The 21,160-nt window shown below is 47.9% G+C and overlaps 2 protein-coding genes across 6 annotated transcripts in view; both read right to left on the bottom strand.

Annotated features, from left to right (window-relative positions):
- Positions 1-665: 665 nt before the first annotated feature.
- CFLAR (CASP8 and FADD like apoptosis regulator) overlaps positions 666-21,160 on the bottom strand; it is a 94,273-nt gene continuing 73,778 nt past the window's right edge. For all 5 annotated transcript variants that reach the window (XM_040441834.1, XM_040441838.1, XM_040441837.1 and 2 more), the window contains exons 8-10: positions 15,649-15,733; positions 3,000-3,516; positions 666-1,192 (exon numbers count right to left, since the gene is read on the bottom strand). In XM_040441834.1, coding sequence (XP_040297768.1) covers positions 1,069-1,192; positions 3,000-3,516; positions 15,649-15,733 — 726 coding nt within the window. In that variant the 3' untranslated portion in view covers positions 666-1,068. The remainder of the gene's footprint in view (positions 1,193-2,999; positions 3,517-15,648; positions 15,734-21,160) is intronic.
- LOC121008982 lies at positions 4,993-7,343 on the bottom strand. The gene is made up of 2 exons (XM_040441839.1): positions 7,339-7,343; positions 4,993-5,826 (listed from the first exon to the last, which is right to left on the bottom strand). Exon 2 carries the CDS (start codon positions 5,797-5,799, stop codon positions 5,035-5,037), a length of 765 nt encoding a protein of 254 aa, XP_040297773.1. The 5' UTR covers positions 5,800-5,826; positions 7,339-7,343; the 3' UTR covers positions 4,993-5,034.

Raw genomic sequence — 21,160 nt, 5'->3', positions numbered from 1 at the left:
CTACCTTATAAATAGACCTGATCTGACCGCCATTTTACATTCAGTCTTTTGTCAGTGTAGGGAAAGGTTGCTGTGTGGAGCAGGGACAGACTGTTAGGGACAAAAACGCTATCAAATAGGTCCACAAAAGTCCTTTTAAGGACTGGTATAGGTGTGATATTGATAAGTGTGCAGTACAGAGGGGTGTAATACACTTATAATATACTTTCTAACATAGAAAGCATTTTATAGTGGATTTGTATTGTACAGCAGTGGGGAGCGGTTCTGCAGCGATACTGCAGCTACACAGAGTGACAAACGCAATTAGAAAAAATAATTATAACTGGTGTGATATACCAGTCGCCCCCCCCCAAAAAAAAAACTGATAGAAGCGGGGTGCTATGTAACAATAATATACTTTCTATATACTGCATTTGGGTACAGCAGCATTTGTTTGCGATTTTGCTGCGTTCTCTCTGCTACACACAGTGACAACCGGTATTGGAAAAAATAATTATAACTGGTGTGCGCATGCGTGTACGCGAAAATTATATTGCCGATATTTCGCATTGAAAAAAATAATGAATGGAGATCGCAAATTGGAATAATACATCTGGTATGTCACTGTCCATGTTGTGGGACTATTTGTGCACTTCTAGTAATTATTTCTTGGCTGCAAATATGAGCTGAATGTTTTTCAGGTTCGCCCGCCTTTAAAATGAATGGGACCCGCCGCGAACTTGCGGTTCGCGAACATTTGATCGCTTTTGCGAATCGTCCTGGCAGATGTTCGTCCATCACTAGTGACAAATTAGTAGGCGATACTGAAACCAGAGCATTTTAGTCAAGCTGTTAACTAGGTATATGATCTTAGATGGCACCTTTTTTTTCAGTCGGGTTGTCAGATCACATCACGAATTACCCTTACTGTGCAGAAATTGTCATGGGAATGCTTGATATGTAACAACTCCTTTTTTTTTTTATATTATTTTATTGACTGCTGCATAAATAAATAAATATTTAAATAAATCTGATTACATATTTCATTTCTTTTGTGGTGATGGCAAATGGGCGATAAACAAGCTATTTTCATGCTGGATACAGAAACAGTTTTTTTGTGAGCGTATGCCTCAGCTGCAAAGAGTATCCGGCTTTCTTTGCGTAGATGATACGGATGAGCTCTGTGTGAATATCTTGTAAATCCCGATGTTTCCTTTGAAAAAAATAGTAACATTTCTAGTTAGTATCACGACACAACTGCTACAGTAGGTACTTATCTGCCAACAGATAAAAGAATTTTCTAATTTTTACATAAAGTCTTATGACAGCAAACTCAATCCATAACGAATAAGGAAACCAAATATGCATGAAAAATATCTTCCTTGGTTTAATGCAGTGGTCTACCAGGAAAAAAATAAATAAAAAAAATAGTAAAAGGGCTCAGAGTAGGTTAAAAAAAATCCCTCACAATGACTGTTCTTAGCAGGTCCCCCCTGGTCTTTATTTCCTAGTCCCATCTTGACATATTTCATGGCATTCCCTGTGTGCTGATACAGGACCAGGGAGTAAAGACTAGCAGGGTCAGAACAGTAAAGGAGGGAGATGGGAAAAGTATTGCTTGTTTTATTTTTTTAACCCACTCTTTGATCCCTTTAACTGTTGAAGTGTTAAAGGGCTTCTGTCACTCCACTAAACTAATATTTTTTTTTTGTCTCCTTAAAATCCTTTCTCAATATATAGGGCTATTACTCAGTTTGGTTCAGTAGTTATATAAAAAAAAACTGACTTTTATAATATGCAAATTACCGCTCTAGGAGCAGGTAGGGCGGCTACCTGCTGCTAGCAGCCGCATCCTCCATTCATAATGACGCCCCCTCCTCATGTTGATTGACAGGACCAGCCAATGCGCTCGTCCTCTGACTGGCCCCGTCTGCGTTTTAAATCTCGCGCCGGTCTTCAGTTGGCGCAGGCGCACTGAGTGGAGGACGCTCGCTCGGCCGCTCCATCCTCAGTGCGCCTGCGCCGGGTGTACATGTGACGTCATCAGCGCAGGCACACTGAGGAGCGTCCTCCACTGAAGACGGCGCGAGATTTAAAACTCAGACAGGGCCAGTCAGAGGACAAGCGCATTGGCTGGTCATTAGGGGAAGTCCTTATGAATGGAGGATGCGGCTGCTAGCAGCAGGTAGCCGCCCTACCTGCTGCTAGAGAGGTAATTTGCATATTATAAAAGTCAGTTTTTTTATATAACTACTGAACCAAACTGAGTAATAGCCCTATATATTGAGAAATCGCAGCATAAGGATTTTAAGGAGACAAAAAAAAAAAAAAAAAAAGTTTAGTGGAGTGACAGAAGCCCTTTAAAGTATTACTAAATGTTAAATGTAGGAAATTATTCCTTAATATTTTTCTGTCCCCCTATTTTGTCTCATTTAGGTATAAATAATTCTTCTATATGTGTCCCAGGATAACAGGCATAGCTCCTCCTCTTTTCATGAACTTATCATTGGCTGTATGGTAACTGATCGTAGCAGAAGCCCTCCCCATGGCCTGCTTTCTCTGCAATATTAGATCTCCATCCACCTCCCTATTGCTTTGTCTTTACTGAGAGACCAGATACACTAATTGTGCATCTATCTAAAGCCTGAAATTGGAAGGGATCAGAGTCATGACCTGAGTTCTACAAGTAAACTGTTTAGAAGCATGCTGACCTCAGCGATCCCGCGCCATATACCGTTGAGGCCAGTGATTGACTACAGAGATCATGTGCAGTATATGGGCACATCACCGCTGCAGTCAAAACTTTACATCATAGGTGCAGCCTGGTAGAGAATAGCATCGGCGTTAGATGGAGAAGACTCCAGAATGGTTAGTTTAATTTTTCTTTTTAAATTATTTTAAACAGACTCCCTGCCGTTTGCCCCGAAAATGTTGAAGTTGGACAATGCCTTTAATCCTTGCCTTCTGTGTCTTTATTGCAAATTAAAGATGAAACATGTCGGGTAGAGTTAAGACATTACCTGTTTTTCTTTTCAGATAACAAATCCCGCAGAGACCTAAGGTATAAAGAAGTAGAGCCTGAAGACCTCTGCAGTTCCAACTCATCCACTTGACACTGACTCCAAAAGATGTCTACTTCACTGGGTATTTTTGAATGGTCTTGAATCAAATTGCGACTTGAAGCATCATCTCTAAGACCGTCCACTTCTATAGTACTTCCTTCATGAGCCTCAATATTACTGACAAAATAGTTTTGAATAAAGAAGAGTTTTGGTTTTCCTCTGAGGTTTGGACAAGAATGTCCAGTGAAAAAATTCCTAATTCTATCTAAAGACAGACCAGGCAGATTTCCATCTAGACAGAAAAGAGAATCTGAGTTCCCCCGGCTAATAATAACACAGGCAAAAATATCATGGTTTCTGTGCTGTTCCATATTTGCCACATCTTGAAGAATTTCTTCTACTTCATCAACTTTTTTATAGAAATGACATTGAACAACAAAATGTAGAGGAGATCTAAATAAGGCCTGGAGCATCTCTGTAAAAGTAAAGAAACCAAACTGATCAGCATTAAAGTTGACAGTGCACAGAGAACAAAAGCAATTAACCCCTTCCCATCAGGACCAGATAAATTAACAGGCTAATAGCACTGCCCTACATAAATCTGTAGTTTTTGTGCCATCACCAGGTTTGAGCTAATAAGTTCCCTGTCACAAAAAAACCCTCAACACAGCACCCCCTATTGAGTGCTATTGTTCCCCTTGCGGCACCCCACAAAAAAAATGCACATTTATATAAGCCCGCACACATTAATTTTAGACATTTTGTGTGACATGAATGTGTTTTGCATGCGGGCTAAGTATTTACGCCATAGTACAGGTATACCACGAAGAATGTTACCCCAAACATCAAATCATTACCCGGCTATGTATCTACAGAGGCTACAGCTAAGTAACAGAGGGATAAATCTGGAGTGAAACTTATTAACATAGCTAACCATGCCCACTTTTTCACCCATATTTCAAAACTAGGGCAAGTGGTATAAAAATGCAAAAAGGTGGACATTTTTGAAGCTAGTCCAAAAAAGGAAATTTTTTGTGAAACTCACCTGTAAAATCTTTTTCTCATCTTTTCCATTGGGGGACACAGACCATGGGTATAGCTTAGAGGTATTAGTAGGAGGGACACTATGCAAATACAAGAGAGCTCCTCCTCCTCGGGCTATACCCCCCGACTCCACCAGGAGGAACTCAGGCGTTGCACAAGCAGTAGGAGAAGGAGCAAGAAAAATCATGGAACCAGCGGACCAAGCCATAAGGTCCAACCACAAACAGAAACTGAACTGAAGACCCCTCCTGCAACAGGCAGAATGGGTGGGAGCTGTGTCCCCGAATGGAAAAGACGAGAAAAAGATTTTACAGGCGAGTTTCACTAAAAATCTCCTTTTCTCATACTTTTTTCCATTGGGGGACACAGACCATGGGACGTCCTAAAGCAGTCCATAGGGTGGGAAAAAATATCAGCACCGCCAGGAGGAACGTCCAACGGTCAAACAGGAACCACAGCCTGCAAAACCCTGCGGCCAAAGACAGCATCAGCTGAAGCCAGTGAATGCAATTGATAAAACTTCGTAAAGGTATGTAAGGACGACCAGGTGGCCGCCTTACACAGCTGAGACGCAGAGGCACGATTGAGTCTTGCCCAGGAAGCCCCCACCGCCCTAGTGGAGTGAGTGGTAATCCTAGCCGGGGAACTCTACCACGAGCGCAATAAGCCGCGGAAATAGCCGAGCGGATCCATCACGCCACAGTGACCTTGGAGGCCGCCAGACCCTTGCAAGGCCCCTCGGGAATCACAAAGAGGAAATCTGAATGGTGGACAGAAGCAGTAGCCGCGAGATACACCTTCAGGGCCCGTATGACATCCAGGGAATGCAGAGTGCGTTTCTTTGGGGTAGCCGGAGAAGGGCAAAAGGAAGGCAGGACAAGATCCTCGTTAAGGTGGAAGGGAGAGACCACCTCGGGCAAAAAGGAGGGGACCCGGACGAAGCACAACCTTATCCTGGTGGAAAACCAGAAAAGGCTCCTGACAGGAAAGAGCGGCCAGCTCCGACACCCGTCTGATGGAAGTTATGGCAACAAGGAAGACCACTTTCCAGGTGAGAAAATTCAGAGAAACCTCCTTCAAAGGCTCGAAGGGGGCCGACTGCAGAGCACGCAGGACCAAATTGAGATCCCAAGGAGGCAAAGGGGGAAGGTATGGAGGAACCGAATGTGCCACCCAGCGACAGTCCCTTTTCAAGCCCGGACTGAAGAAAAGACAGCACCATCGGGATGGAAAAGCGAAGGGGAGGGAACCCCGAACTCTCACAAAAGGACAGGAAGGCCTTCCAGGTACGATAGTAAATCCTGGAGGAAGCAGACTTCCTCGCTCTGATCATGGTTCTAATCACTGAATCCGAGAACCCCCTCTTCAGGATGGCGGTTTCAACAGCCACGCCGTTAAACGAAGAGACCGTAAATTCTGGTGGAAGAGCGGGCCCCGAGACAGGAGGTCCTGTCTGTCGGGAAGAGGCCATGGGGCGTCCGCCAGCCACGTCTGAGAACCACGCGCGGCGAGGCCACTCTGGGGCGATGAGAACGGTCGGGATTCCTTCCGCCTCGATCTTGCGTAGAACCTTCGGTAGGAGAGGAAACGGAGGGAAGACATAGAGGAGACTAAAGTCCTGCCACAGAGACACCAGCGCGTCCACCCCGTACGCCTTCGGATCTCGGGCGCGAGCCAGGAACACTGGGAGCTTGTTGTTGAGCCTGGACGCCATCAAGTCCACATCCAGACGGCCCCATCTGTGGCAGATTTCCTCGAACAGTTCTGGATGCAGAGACCACTCGCCTGGATCCACCCTGTTGCGGCTTAGAAAGTCCGCTGTCCAGTTGTCCACTCCTGGAATGTAAACTGCTGACAACACCGGAACGTGTGACTCCGCCCACGTCAGAATTCTCGTCACCTCCTGCATCACCCTCCGGCTGCGGGTCCTGCCCTGATGGTTGATGTAGGCCACGGCCGTGGCATTGTCCGATTGAATCCTCACCGGGAAGGTCCAATGGGAGAGAGAGTGGAAAATCGCCCTTAGTTCCAGAATGTTGATTGGAAGGCGAGACTGTGCCGCCGACCAAATCCCCTGAACCGTGCGAGACTGGAGAACGCCGCCCCAACCCAGGAGGCTGGCATCGGTGGTGACTACCGTCCAGGAGAAAGGATCTCCCCAACCTCAGGTTCATCGGGGATAGACACCAAGGGAGAGCTGCCCGAACCCGCTGAGACAAGCGGATGCGATCGTCTAGACCCCGAGAGGTTTTGTCCCAGAGGGAAAGAATCTCCTGTTGCAACAAGAGAGTGTGAAACTGGGCATAAGGAATGGCCTCGAAAGAGGCCACCATAAGACCCAGGACCCGCATGCATTCCCGTATGGAGAGGAACTGGGAGCGCAGTAGATGCGACACTGCCCCCTGGATCTGGGAGGACTTGGAGAGTGGCAGGAACACTCTGGAGGACGAGGTGTCCAAAATCATCCCCAGGAAGGAGAGCTTCTGGGATGGGAGGAGAGAGGACTTTGGGAAATTTATTATCCAGCCGAACTGTTCCAGAGTCTGAACAGTGATCCGGACGCTGTCCTCGGCCTGCGGAAGCGAGGGGGCTTTTATCAGGATATAGTCTAGATAGGGCAGCAAAGAAATGCCCCTGGTACGAAGAAGCGCCATGATCGGTGCCAGGATCTTGGCAAAGACTCGAGGGGCGGTTGCCAACCCGAAAGGAAGGGCGACAAACTGATAGTGACGACCCTCAATGGCGAAGCGCAGGAATCGGTGAGATTCTGCGATTGGAACATGCAGATAAGCCTCCTGGATGTCCACGGACGCGAGGAACTCCCCTGGAAGAAGAGAAATAATAACGGAGCGGAGGGATTCCATGCGAAACCTCCGCACCCGTAGAGATTTGTTGAGCAGTTTTAGGTCCAGGATCAGACGCACCGACCCCTCTTTCTTTGGGACCACGAACAGGTTTGAATAAAACCTGTGCCCTGTTCCTCTGGACCAGAAGGGAAGAAACTGCCAGTAAGAGGTCTGAGGCTCTGGTCTGATCCCGCGGAACGCGAGAGGGGAAAAAACGTTCCGGCGGTCTGGACGCGAACTCTATCTTGTAACCAGATGTTACAATCTCTAGAGCCCATGCGTCCTGAACATGAGCCCTCCAAACCTGCTAATAAGAGAGCAGGCGGCCCCCCACCACGAGGGGTGGGGGCGCCCCTTCATGCAGAAGATTGCTTGGGAGCGGCAGGGCGGGTCGACTGTGCCCTCAGGCGCCAGGCAGGCTGGGGTTTGAAGGAGGGAGAGTCCTGTGACCCTCCTGCAGAGGAAGCAGGCGACGACCTGTTCGAAGAGAAGCGGCGAAAGGACTGGTACCGAGAACCGGAAGTCCTCGCCCGAAAGGGGCGCTTAGCCCTACGCTGGGGAAGATGGGTGCTCTTGCCCCCTGTAGCGGCAGAGATGAACTCATCCAGTTGAGCCCCAAAAAGTCTGGAACCCTCAAAGGGGAGGTTCGCAAGGGAACGCTTGGAGGAAGCGTCAGCGTTCCATACCTTCAACCAGACCTCCCTGCGTTGAATGACCGAGAGGGCCGAAATGCGGGCAAAAAGGGAACCAATGCCCATGGAAGCCTCGCTGTAACAGTCCTACAGGCTCACCTGAGTCAGAGGACCGCTGGCTGGAGGTAGGAGTGGAGCCCAGTGGCAAGGACCGCAGGCAGGTAGTAGGTGCAGGAAGTCTGGCAGAGGCGTAGTCGGTAGGCAGGCGGTGGGTCAGGGCAGGCGGCAGTAAGCATAGTCAGACAATCCGGATGGCAACGGTGGTAGCAGTTCAGTAGGTAGGGACAAGCAGAAGAGTAGTCGGTAGGCAATTCCTGGTCAGCAGTGGACTTTCAATAGTAACAAGAGCAGCAGATGAGGAGAAGCTTGATCAAGGCTCAGGAGCTCAATAATCAGCAAACTGGAGTGCAAGGGGCTGGACTTATATAGGGAAGTACCAGGTGTGGGGAATCAAGGGTAATGAGCAAGGCTTGGCAAGACCGAGGTTAACTAATAGGCTTCAGGGAGGAATGTCCAGAGAGGACGGTAGCCTAGTAAGCAGGGCTACCGCCTGGGATGTGGCTGGTCACGGGTTCGAATCCCGACAGTACTCCCCCCCTTCCAAGGTGACCTCCGGGCACCGCAGGGGCAGGCTTACCGGGGTGCCGTTGGTGGAACTCTTTTACCAGTCTGGGGGCGTGGACATTTTCTTCTCGCTCCCAGGAGTTATCCTCAGGAGGGTAACCCTCCCACCCAATTAGGTATTGTAGTCTTCCCCGGTGGATCCTGGAGTCGAGAATCTTTGCGACAACATATTCTTCTTCACCCTGTACCCTCACGGGTGGTGGAGGGGGAGAGTGGCGGCCTGTGAAGGTGTTCTCTACGTATGGCTTGAGGAGAGAGCAATGGAAGACAGGGTGCACCCTAATGGAGTCCGGAAAGTCGAGACGGAAAGTGACCTCGTTGATTTGTGCGGTGATCCGGAACGGACCCATGTATCTTTGGGCAAATTTTTTGGAGGGGACCTTCAATCTGAGGTTCCTGGTGGACAGCCACACCTTGTCTCCCACATGGAAGCCCGGGGTGGGTTTGCGACGTCTGTCTGCTCCCTGTTTAAAGCGCCTCTGGGCAAGCTGGAGGTTGTCTATAATGTTCTTTTGTGCCTCCTGTAGGGTTGTTAGGCGTTCGGCCACTGCTAGGAGGGTGGAGGCGACGGGTAGGTGGGGAATGAACACCGGGTGCGAGCCTGTGTTAGCAAAGAAGGGGCTGTGCTTGGTTGAGCTGTGCTCAGCATTGTTGTAGGCGAACTCGGCCGTGGGGAGATGATCCAGCCAGTCATCCTGCAGGTGGGAGCTGAAACAGCGTAGGTATTGCTCTAGGGTCTGATTAGTTCTCTCCGTCTGCCCGTTTGACTGAGGGTGGAAAGCAGAGGACAGGTTCACTTTAACCCCGAGCGCCAGGCAGAAGTTCTTCCAGAACTTTGAGGCAAATTGTACGCCTCGGTCGGAGACCACGTCGTCCGGGATCCCATGCAGCCTGAAGACCTCTCTGAGAATAAGATCGGCCGTCTGTTTGGCTGTGGGTAGGCCTTTGTAGGGGATGAAATGGGCCATCTTGGTGAGACGGTCGACCACGACCAGGATGGTGTTCATCCCTTTTGAAGGAGGAAGGTCTACCACAAAGTCCATGGAGATCGAGCCCCAGGGGCGGGAGGGAATCGGGAGGGGTTGTAACAGACCCACGGGAGAGGAACGAGGAGTCTTATTGCGGGCACAGACCGTGCACGAGGAGATGTACCTCTTGATGTCCTCCTTGTATGTTGGCCACCAGAAGGAGCGGGAGAGAAGCTCCTGGGTCTTTCTTGTGCCAAAATGACCGGCCACCTTGGAGTCATGGTTGAGTTTGAGCACTTCGAGCCGTACGATTTCTGGTACATATAGTTGTAGGTCCTGATGAAACCAATGACCGTTCTTAAACGTAAGGCTGACATTGCCTGTGGGGTGGGAGAGGAAGGGGTCATTTTCATATCCTTCTTTGATTGTGCCCAGGAGTTCTTTAGAGTAGGTGGCCCCTACGACCCTTCTCTCGGGTAAGATGTTATTTTGGCCCTTGTTACTCTGTGAGGGCTCGGAAAACATTCTAGAGAGGGCGTCAGCCTTGCCGTTTTTTGATCTAGGGCGATAGGTGATGAGATAGTTGAAGCGGGAAAAGAATAGGCTCCATCTGGCCTGTCTGGCTGAGAGTCTCTTAGCGCTGCGGATGAACTCGAGGTTCTTGTGGTCAGTTAGTACGATTATGGGGTTGGTGGCTCCCTCCAGCAGGTGTCTCCACTCGGAGAAGGCATCCTTGATCGCCAGTAGTTCTTTGTTCCCGATGTCATAGTTCTTCTCGGAGGGGGACATCTGGCGGGAGAAATATGCGCACGGGTGTAATAGCATCCTCTCCCCTGTCCGTTGTGACAAAACTGCCCCCACCGCAGAGTCTGATGCATCCACTTCGACTGTAAATGGGAGCTCGGGGTTCGGGTGGATTAGGATTGGGGCAGAAGTGAAGAGGAGTTTCAACTTGGTGAAGGCCTCCTGGGCCTCGGGTGTCCAGGAGAAGGGGACTGCCTTCTTGGTGAGTTGGGTGATTGGTGCTATGACCTTGGAGAAGTTCCGGATAAACTTCCGATAGAAGTTGGCGAAGCCAATGAATCTTTGTATCTCCTTCTCGTTTTTCGGAACGGGCCAGTTCATCACAGCTTGGACCTTCCCCGGGTCCATACTTAGGCCCTCTGGGGAGATGATGTATCCGAGGAACTGAGTGGTGGTTCGCTCAAACTCGCATTTCTCTAGCTTGATATAGAGAGAGTTCTGTCTGAGTCTCTGCAGTACCCTGCGGACGTGTTCGCAGTGCTGCTCGAGGTCTTCAGAGAAGATCAAGATGTCGTCCAGGTAAACGACTACAAACAGATCCAGCATGTCCCTGAGGACATCGTTAATGAAGTGCTGGAAGGTGGCGGGAGCATTGCAGAGTCCGAAAGGCATGACCAGGTACTCGAAATGACCATAACGTGTCCGGAAGGCGGTCTTCCATTCGTCCCCAGGGCGGATTCGGACGAGGTTGTAGGCCCCTCGAAGGTAGAGTTTGGCTAAGATCTTCGCTTCCCGGAGTCTCTCAAGGAGTTCGGAAAGCAGTGGGAGCGGGTACCGGTTTTTTACGGTTATGTCATTAAGCTTTCTGTAGTCTATGCAGAGACGCAGGGAGGAGTCTTTTTTCTCTACGAAGAAAAAGGGGGCTCCCGCGGGGAGGTGGAGGGCCGGATGAACCCCTTCCTTTAGGTCCTCGTCCAGGTACTCTTTCAGAGCCTTGAGTTCAGGCTCTGAGAGGGAGTAGATACTGCCAAAGGGTATTTCGGCCCCGGGCAACAGTTCTATAGGGCAGTCGTAGGGTCGGTGTGGTGGCAGCTTGTCTGCGTTTTTCTTGTCGCAGACATCCTGGAACTCGCGGTATTGAGGGGGTAGCAGATCCTTGACGGATAGTTTAGAGATGGTGGTGTCTTCGGGTGGAAGGACGGGTTTGTGGGAGCAATTTAGCGTGCAGAACTCGGATGGGAATCGTATGCAGCGGGTTTCCCAGTCCACCAAGGGGTTGTGGGTGGCCAACCATGGGATGCCCAAGATCACTGGGAACTTCGGGGAAGCGATCAGAGAGAAGTGGATCTTTTCACGGTGATCTGGTTCTATGAGGAGTTGTAGTTCGGTGGTCTCGTGAGTGGCCGGCCCCGAGGAGAGTGGGGATCCGTCGACGGTTTCCAGGTCAACGGGGGCTGCCTTGATTGTCCGTGGAATGTTCTTTTCGTGGGCGAAGGTTAGGTCCATGAAGTTGCCTCCCGCCCCGGAGTCTAACATCGCTGAACAGGGGAGTTGTCGCCCCTCAATGTCGATGAGGATCGGGATGATGAAGTGGGATCCATGAGCCGCCGTGTTGTTATTTTCAGGGGCTGCTGGCGGGGTTGGAGTTTGTGGTTGCTCCTTTAGCTCCGTGACGGCAATAGTCTTTCGGATCTTATGAGGACATTTCATGGCAAAATGACCCGGCTCCCCACAGTAGAGGCAGAGGTTTTCGGCCAGCCTTCTCTCCTTCTCAGCTGTGGATAGAGACCTACGTAGAGCGTCGACCTGCATAGGTTCAGTTACTGACTGGGGGTCGCGCTGGGCGGTGGAAGAGAAGGAGTAAGTGGGTCTGTGGTCCGAGGACCAGAGTCTTTCTTTCTTCCTCTCGGAGAGTCTTTGATCTATCCGGATGCATAACTGAATGAAGTCATCCAGATCGTCCGGGGCCTCAACTCTGGCGAGTTCGTCCTTTATTAATTCTGACAGGCCTCGCCGGAATTGGCTTCTCTGTGCCGCTGGGTTCCAGGTGGTGTCCGTGACCCAACGGCGAAACTCGGCGGTGTATTCGGCGACGGAGCGTCTCCCTTGCCGCAGACCATGTAGTCGCGCCTCGGCTGTCGCACAGCGGTTGGGGTCATCGAAGACTTGGCTCATGGCGGTGATGAAGTTGTTTAGGTTGTCCAGGAGCTGACTGTTAGTCTCCACGTATGGTGATGCCCATTCTAATGCTTCATCCGTCAGGAGATTGACCACGAATAGCACCTTCTTTTTCTCGGTGGTGAGGGGGGACGGGTACATCTGAAAATAGATGCGGCATTGGTTTAGAAACCCCCGATACTGGCGTCTGTCGCCGCTGAATCTTGATGGGAGTGGCATGCGGGTGTCTGCGGGCGCGCCGCGGACGTCCAGGAGTTGCCTCTGTAGTTCAATAATCTCCCTCTGTTGGCTTTGGACTACGCCTTGGAGCTTGGCAAATTTCTCCTGATATGTAGTACTAAATTCTTGAAGTTCGGAGACCTGCTTACGCAGAGTGGCCATTGAGGACTCCATAGTTTTGGCTGATTATTCTGTAACAGTCCTACAGGCTCACCTGAGTCAGAGGACCGCTGGCTGGAGGTAGGAGTGGAGCCCAGTGGCAAGGACCGCAGGCAGGTAGTAGGTGCAGGAAGTCTGGCAGAGGCGTAGTCGGTAGGCAGGCGGTGGGTCAGGGCAGGCGGCAGTAAGCGTAGTCAGACAATCCGGATGGCAACGGTGGTAGCAGTTCAGTAGGTAGGGACAAGCAGAAGAGTAGTCGGTAGGCAATTCCTGGTCAGCAGTGGACTTTCAATAGTAACAAGAGCAGCAGATGAGGAGAAGCTTGATCAAGGCTCAGGAGCTCAATAATCAGCAAACTGGAGTGCAAGGGGCTGGACTTATATAGGGAAGTACCAGGTGTGGGGAATCAAGGGTAATGAGCAAGGCTTGGCAAGACTGAGGTTAACTAATAGGCTTCAGGGAGGAATGTCCAGAGAGGACGGTAGCCTAGTGAGCAGGGCTACCGCCTGGGATGTGGCTGGTCACGGGTTCGAATCCCGACACTCGCATAGGAATTTGGAGGCCTGAGACATCTGGAGAACCAAATCCAGTGTGTCCGCAGATGCACCTTGGTCTGCCAGGTCCTGGTGATGGCGCTGAAGCCACATTGAGAGAGCTCTGGCCACCCATGCCGAGGCAAAGGCAGGTCGCAGGGACCTGCCTTTGGCCAGAGAATCTAGGCGCCTGTCCACAGCGTCCTGCAGAGAGGAGCCGCCCAGGACAGGGAGTGCCGTGTTTTTGGCCAACCTGGCTACCGGGGGATCCACCCTAGGGGGAGAAGACCACTTCTCCACGCTGTCCGCCGGGAAAGGATAGAGAGTATCCATGCGCTTTGTGGCGGAAAACTTCTGATTAGGACGGTTCCATGCCCTGGATATGACCGCGGAAAATTCCTCATGGACTGGAAAGACAGCAGCCTCCCTAGGATGGGGGGAGAGGAGTCTGAGCAAACTTCTAGCCCGAGGGGGAGAAACGGAGTCATCCGAGGAGGGATGCTGCCTCTTAGTAGTCAGGCGTCCTCTGCGGGAACCACTGTGAGGGGACGGAGTGGTTGGCGCCGCAGGATTGGAAACGGACATACGTTCCATAAAAGACATGGCTGCCTTGGCGAACAGGGCCAAATCAGCGGCCGCGCTGGACATGGCAGATGCCAAAGCGGGAGCCGCAGACTCTGCAGGGACCTGGGGGGGGACTGGACTGGGCAAGAGAAGGGGGAGAAGGGCGATTCTGTCCAGGAGCAGGGCATGAGGCACAGGTACCTGACCGAAAGTGGGAGCAGACACTCCATACAGGACCCTATTGGGGTCTGAGAAGAGGCCTTAACGGACTTAGGCTTAGGCATGATGGTCCCTCACAAAAAGTGATGAAAAATCCTACCGCTCAGGCAACAGCGCAAGCACAAACCCAGAGAGGAGTGGGGGAGCAGCCGTTCAGTGTGAGAAGCTTCTCAGCAGCAGGAAGGAGCCGGAGTGCCGATTAGGCTCCGCCCCGGCCGCGATTAGACTCCACCCCCGGCCGCGATTAGGCTCCGCCCCCGGCAGCAGCAGAAAGGAGACGGAGCGCCAATTACGCCCCCCGTTCGCGTCATAGGAGCGCGAAAATAGCGCGCGCTCTGCTCTCTGTTTAAAGAAGATGAATAAAATGGCGCCCTCGCAGTGGCGGAGGAGTAACAAAGATATGGCATCCCCAGCAAGGGGGTTGTAAGGCCCAGAGAGAGCGGAGACCGGAGGGGGAAGTGCGCTGCTTGCAGAGAGTAAAGCGGCGCCGCTTCATAGAAAATTATATGCTGCCAAAGCAAGCCGTAAGGAACAGGAGCGTCAAGAGACGCCTGCCCAGCTAAGTGCCTCCAGACCTTTGCGCCCCAGACAGAACAATCAATGACACCCAGAAGGACAGCAGCCTCTCCATAGGTCTAGTCTTTAGTGCAGAGAGGGAGGGAGGGAGGGGGGGAGGACACAGAGGATGCAGCTTCATACTTATCTGCTCCTGCAGATCTTCTCCCTCGACTCCAGGACCAGCAGGGATGCACCTCTTCAGACTTCTGACTCCTTGCCTAGGAGTGCAGTGCTCTGGCGGAGGGTGGCAGCAGGTGACCCAGGAGCTGGTGGGATGCCGGAGCTGCAGGTCGAGCCCGGATCCACTTGCCTTCTTGGAGGGATAATGGAGGCAGCCTGGCAACATCCAACAGACGGCGGCGGGCACTCCATTGGGGACCAGGAAGGCGCCATGCCGACCTGTGTCCCCATCTAGAAGAAAAATAACAAAAGGGAGAAGAATCAAAAAAGTGTCAACCTCCTTCACCAGACACTAAGCAAAGACTGGAGTTCCTCCTGGTGGAGTCGGGGGGTATAGCCCGAGGAGGAGGAGCTCTTTTATATTTGCATAGTGTCCCTCCTACTAATACCTCTAAGCTATACCCATGGTCTGTGTCCCCCAATGGAAAAAAGTACGAGAAAGTCCCATTATGCATCTTTTTGAATCAAGAATTCTCGAGTGAATGCATGATAAACCATTGCAGAAGTTAGAGTGTTGTTGCATTGCGTTTGGTTTTTCTCCTTGTATGCAAACCTTGAAATTGTTAGCAAAAATCAGGACATGCTGTTGATTTCAAAATCCCTAGTACGCTATAAAATTGCATATCAAGGCTGGGGCTACATAGTATTTTTAGCTGCAACACCTGTCATGCGACTGAAAATCAGACTTTCACTATGCTACATTCCAATACATTGTATATGTGAATACATTAAACATAGAAAAAAATACTACATAAAATCATTAACTTGCTAGCACTGAGCTTTATGGCTCAGTGGTTAGAGTCTTTGCCTTCAATGCAGAAGGTTGTGGGTTCAATAGCCAGGAGAGACAACTTTAAAATAGAGACTTAATAAATGTTAAAATACAGGGCTGTCCCCAACAGCGGAAAAAAATATTTTATTTTAAAAAATAAATAAATAAATAATACCAATGGTGCCAAATAACACCCAGTGTTAACCCATGCCCACCATGCCAGTATTTTTTTGTTGGCAAAGGTGGCAACTTCTTGGCATGTCCGGCCCTAGACTTATAATAAGGAGATAATTAAGAAGAAACTTACCAGCGTCATTCCCAACACAGTCAATGATAACACAGTAGCCCATTGTTTCCCTTCTGACTGGATATCTGTCATCATGGTCTCCAATCTATAAAGAAACATGTACAGTTTAGATCATTATAACATTATTGTTACTTAATGTAATTACTTTATAATAATACACCAAAAATATTGGCAATCAATCCATTATTACAGGAGCCATGGCGGATATGGCAGAGCTGCTCCGATCTATTTTTATAGCAGATCCTGACTTAACCCTAGATGGATAAAATAGCGACAACCAATATGGCTGCATTTCTTGTTGTTACGTTTGCATTAATGGTTGCAGTTAATGAATTGGCAAACTCTGGCTGCTGTTATTCTACTTGTTTTTCTAGCATACCACATTTTATCTAACTAGATTCTCCATTTTGATAGCCGCTTTAGGGTACTTTCACACTAGCAGCAAGCTGTTCCGACGGGTGAACAGCCTGTCTGATCCGTGCTGTCGCTAGTGCGCGCGGGCCTCCGGACTACCGCTCCGTCCCTATTGACTATATTCCGGCCGCCTCTCGACATGTTTGCCATGCTGTCGTCGGAATTCTGGCCCGCCCCCGTTATAGTCAATGGGGCCGGAGCGGTAGTCCGGGGGCACGCATGCACTAGCGGCAGCACGGATCCGACAGGCTGTTCACCCGCTGGGACAGCCTGCCGGAGTTCCTTGCCGCTAGTGTGAAACTAGCCTTAGATGTGTCATGGCTGATTAGTTAAATTCATTTATATATTTATATATTACAGTTGAAAAATTAACTGCTGTCAATTAACTCCCATTCATTGCACCCTGCTATACTGTCAATACAGATAAAGCATGTGTCTACAATATAGCCGCTCGCTATCAGGGGGTACAAGTTACTTAATGTGGCCCTGGAAAAAATAAAATAAAAAATAAAAGTGGCCCCATATTGTTGGCGTTTCCAAAAATACTGCCTCGGCAGAACCAAGTACCACATTGCGGCACAAAATACCACCCCAGCAGAACCAAACAATACAGTGCTACATAAAATACTGACTCGGCAGAACCAAATACCACAGTGCAGCACAAAATACTGCTACTACGCCACAGTAGGACACTGTATCATCATACTGGGAATAACAATACAGTTGAATTTAGAAGGGCAGGTGCTCCTACAATAATTAATGCTGAGGGAATCCAATCTGTATGTGAATATGAACTGTCTGACAGCTATCATTTCTGTTTAAGATTGTTATTATCGCCCGTACATTTGTCCCTCTAATTTGCACCGTTCGGGTTGCACAGTGATCTTGGCCACAACACCAGCCATGTAACTAAGGATCACTGTGTAGCAGTGCAAACACTGAATGGCGTCGCAGAGCAACTTGCGGCAACCACGACCCCAGAATCACCCAAAAAAACAACAACCCTGCTTTGAATCTGGGGTCAATCTGGCAATTTTTAAGTTGCGCTGTGACCTGATTCAGTTCAGCAGTTGCACTGCTACACAGTAATGTTTGGTTGCCCGACAGGTATCCCAGACAAAATCGCCATGTAGTCCCAGACTTTTAGGGGGCATCCAAGTTAATTATAAGCCTGGCCCATGACACCTAATGCTTAAAAAAAAAAAATATATATATATATATATATATATATATATATATATATATATATATATATATATATATTTCACCCGTTTCCCGTGCCATTCTTGGCACGCCTGGTCCTACTCCCACTGTTTGTATATAAAGCTGTCACAGAGCTGTGAATGTATACAGCACATGACCACTGCAGCCAATTACTGTCCTCAGCAGTATCTGGCAGGAGATCACTGAGGACAGTGATTGGCTGCAGCGGCCCTGTGCTGTACACCTGCATGTCACTGCTGCAGTCTTGTATATGAAAAGCAGAAGGATGTCTGGAGGTGTGGCACACAGAACGACAGAGAAAAGCATGGGAGAAAGAGGTTCGTACCATTTTTTTTTTTTTTTAAAGCATTAGGCGGCATAGGACAAATTTAAAATTTTATTGGCCAACCCCTTTGACCCTTTGTCTTTGATGAATGAGTATAAAAGTATGTTTACTGCTTGACCACATCAACTTTTCTCTCCTATTTGTTTTTTTGGACTAAGAAGCCTATTTCTAATGCAACTATTAACCGGTGATATTTTGTTCAATGTTGTCCATGGACACCAATCAGCTTGATTCTATCATAGTTCCAAAAAAGCGATAAAAATAAAAATAAAAATAAAAAGATGGAATCTGGTTGCTATGGGCAACTAACCCAGTTTATCCTTTGCACCAGTTTTGAGAAATTTCACCCACTGATTTAACATTTTTGACCTGTAAAAATAAATCATGGTAAAATTGCATGTGTTTTTTAACCGCTTCACGTCCGCCCATAGGATATAAACGTCCTATGGGTGGACGTCTATTTCTGAAAGCACGTTCTAAAACGTCCTTTAAGAAATAGCAGCTGCACGCTAATCGTGCAGCTGCTGATCGGGTTGCCCGCTGTCAGTGACAGCAGGGCAACCCTAAGACAAGGCAGGGACAGTGCCCAGGTGTCCCTGCCTTCTAGATCGCTGCAGACACAGCGCTCACCGAGCGCTGTGTCTGCAGAGAAGGAAGCGCTGTGCGCTTCCTGTTCCGGCCCGGCGGTCATGTGACCGCCGTGACCGGAGTGTGCAGGAGCTGTGTGAGGTCTCAGAGCCTCAGAGACCTCGATCAGCCCTGCTCTGAGGCTGTACAGCGCAGGATTGCTGCTGTACAGCCTCTATAGGGGTGCATTTGTCCTGTAACTGGGGCTACTATGTCAGCCCCAGTTACAGGAGAAATCAACTGTGAAAAAAAAAAAAAAAGTGAAGTAAATGTCCCCCAGAGGTCTTGTATGACCTTATGGGGGACGAAAAGTGTAAAATAAAAAAAATAAAAATAAAAAGGTTGAAAATAAAAAAATAAAATAAAAGTTTCACATGTAAAAAAAAAAAGTCCCCAAGTAAGGAATGAAAAAAATAATTAAAAATAGAAAAAAATAAAAAAAAAGTATACATATTAGGTATTGCCGCGTCCGTAAAAAGCAGCTCTATAAAAATATCACATGACCTAACCCCTCGGATGAACACCGTAAAAAAAAAAAAAAAAAAAAAAAAAAAAAAAAACTGTCAAAACAAGCAATTTTTGTCACCTTGAATCACAAAAAGTGCAACACCAAGTGATCAAAAACGCGTATGTCCCACAAAATAGTACCAAAAAAACAGTCACCTCATCCCGCAAAAAATGAGCCCCTACATAAGAAAATCTCTCAAAAAATAAAAAAAAATATAGCTCTCATGGACACATTAAAACATAATTTTGTTTCAAAAATGCTATTATTGTGTAAAACTTTAATAAATGAGAAAAAGTATACATATTATGTATCGCCACGTCCGTAACGATCTGCTCTATAAAAATGTCACTTGACTGAACCCCTCAGGTGAACGCTGTAAAAATAAATAAATAGAAACTGTGCTAAAACAACCAATTTTTTGGTCACCTTGCCCCATAAAGTGTTATAATGAATGATCAAAAAATCATATGTACCCAAAAATAGTACTAATAAAACTGGCACCTTATCCCCTAGTTTCCAAAATGGGGTCACTTCTTGGGAGTTTCTACTGTAAGTGTGCATCAGGGGGCTTCAAATGGGACATGGCATCTAAAAACCATGTGGAGTTCCTTTTCTTCTGCGCCCTGCCGTGTGCCCATACAGCAGTTTATGACCACATGTGGGGTGTTTCTGTAAACCGCAGAATCTGGGTAATAAATATTGAGTTTTGTTTGGCTGTTAACCATCGATGTGTTAAAGAAAAAAATTGATTAAAATGGAAAATCTGCCAAAAAAGTGAAATTTAAAAATTTGATCTCCATTTTCCTTTAATTCTTGTGGAACGCCTAAAGGGTTAACAAAGTTTGTAAAATCGGTTTTGAATACCTTGAGGGGTGTAGTTTCTACAATGGGGTCATTTATGGGGGTATCTACTATGTAGGCCCCACAAAGTGACTTCAGACCTGAACTGGTCCTTAAAAAGTGGGTTTTGGCAATTTTCTTATAAATTTGAAGAATTGCTTCTAAACTTCTAAGCTTTCTAACGTCCTAAAAAAATAAAATGACATTTCCAAAATGATGCCAACATAAAGTAGACATATGGGGAATGTTAAATAATAAATATTTTATGAGGTATCACTTTCTGTTTTAAAAGCAGAGAAATTGAAATTTAGAAAATTGCTAATTTTTCAAATTTTTGGGTAAATTTGGGATTTTTTCATAAATAAAGGTGAAATATTTTGACTCAAATTTATGATTATCATGAAGTACAATGTGTCACGAGAAAACAATCTCTGAATGACTTGGATAAATAAAGGCGTTCCAAAGTTATTACCACATAAAGTGAGATATGTCAGTTTTGCTAAATTTGGCCTGGTCAGGAAGGGGGCAAATGGCCCAGATGGGAAGTGGTTAAAAAGCAAAACAAAAGCAATGTGTAAACCAGTCTTAAAGCCAGGAAGTTTTTGAGCAGTATTAAACCATAACTTGACCTCATAAGGCTACTTTCACACTTGCGGCAGAGAGATCCGGCAAGCAGTTCCGTCGCCGGAACTGCCTGCCGGATCAGGCAAAATGGATGCTAACTGATGGCATTAGTAAGACTGATCAGGATCCTGATCAGTCGAAAAAATGCCTGATCAGTCGAAAAAATGCATTGAAATGCCGGATCCGTCTTTCCGGTGTCATCCGGCAAAAACGGATCCGGCATTTATTTTTTCACCTTTTTTTCAGTCTGCGCATGCGCATACCGGAAGGACGGATCCGGCATTCTGAATGCCGGATCTGGCACTAATACATTCCTATGGGAAAAAATGCCGGATCCGGCATTCAAGCAAGTCTTCAGCTTTTTTCGCCGGAGATAAAACCGTAGCATTCTGCGGTTTTCTCTTTTGCCTGATCAGTCAAAACGACTGAACTGAAGACATCCTGATGCAAACTGAACGGATTACTCTCCATTCAGAATGCATGGGGATAAAACTGATCAGTTCTTTTCCAGTATAGAGCCCCTGTGAAGGAACTCTATGCCGGAAAAGAAAAACGCAAGTGTGAAAGTACCCTTACTAGGCTGAGTTCCCACGTCATGTTTTCTGATGCAGTTTTTGAAGCCAAAATAAGGTGTGGATCATAAAGGGAGAGTAAATCTAAAAAAGGACAGATATTATTTTGGCTATTTTTTTTTATCCACTTCTGGATTTGACTCCAAAAAAAGCATCAGAAAACCTTAAGATGTAAATCCAGCTTTTAACCCCTTAACCCTTTGGGAGGACCATAGTATTACCGTAATCAATATAAAAATTATATTTTTTTCCCCTTTAAAGAGGACCTTTCACCTATCCTGACATTGTGAACTAAGTATCATGACATATACAGCGGCGCCCAGGGATCTCACTGCACTTACCATTATCCCTGGGCGCCGCTCAGTTCTCCAGTTATGT

Source organism: Bufo bufo, chromosome 7 (genome assembly GCF_905171765.1).
Source record: "Bufo bufo chromosome 7, aBufBuf1.1, whole genome shotgun sequence".
Classification (NCBI taxonomy): domain Eukaryota; kingdom Metazoa; phylum Chordata; class Amphibia; order Anura; family Bufonidae; genus Bufo; species Bufo bufo.
Note: the sequence above shows the minus strand (reverse complement) of the source record. Positions and strands in the feature narration are given on the sequence as shown.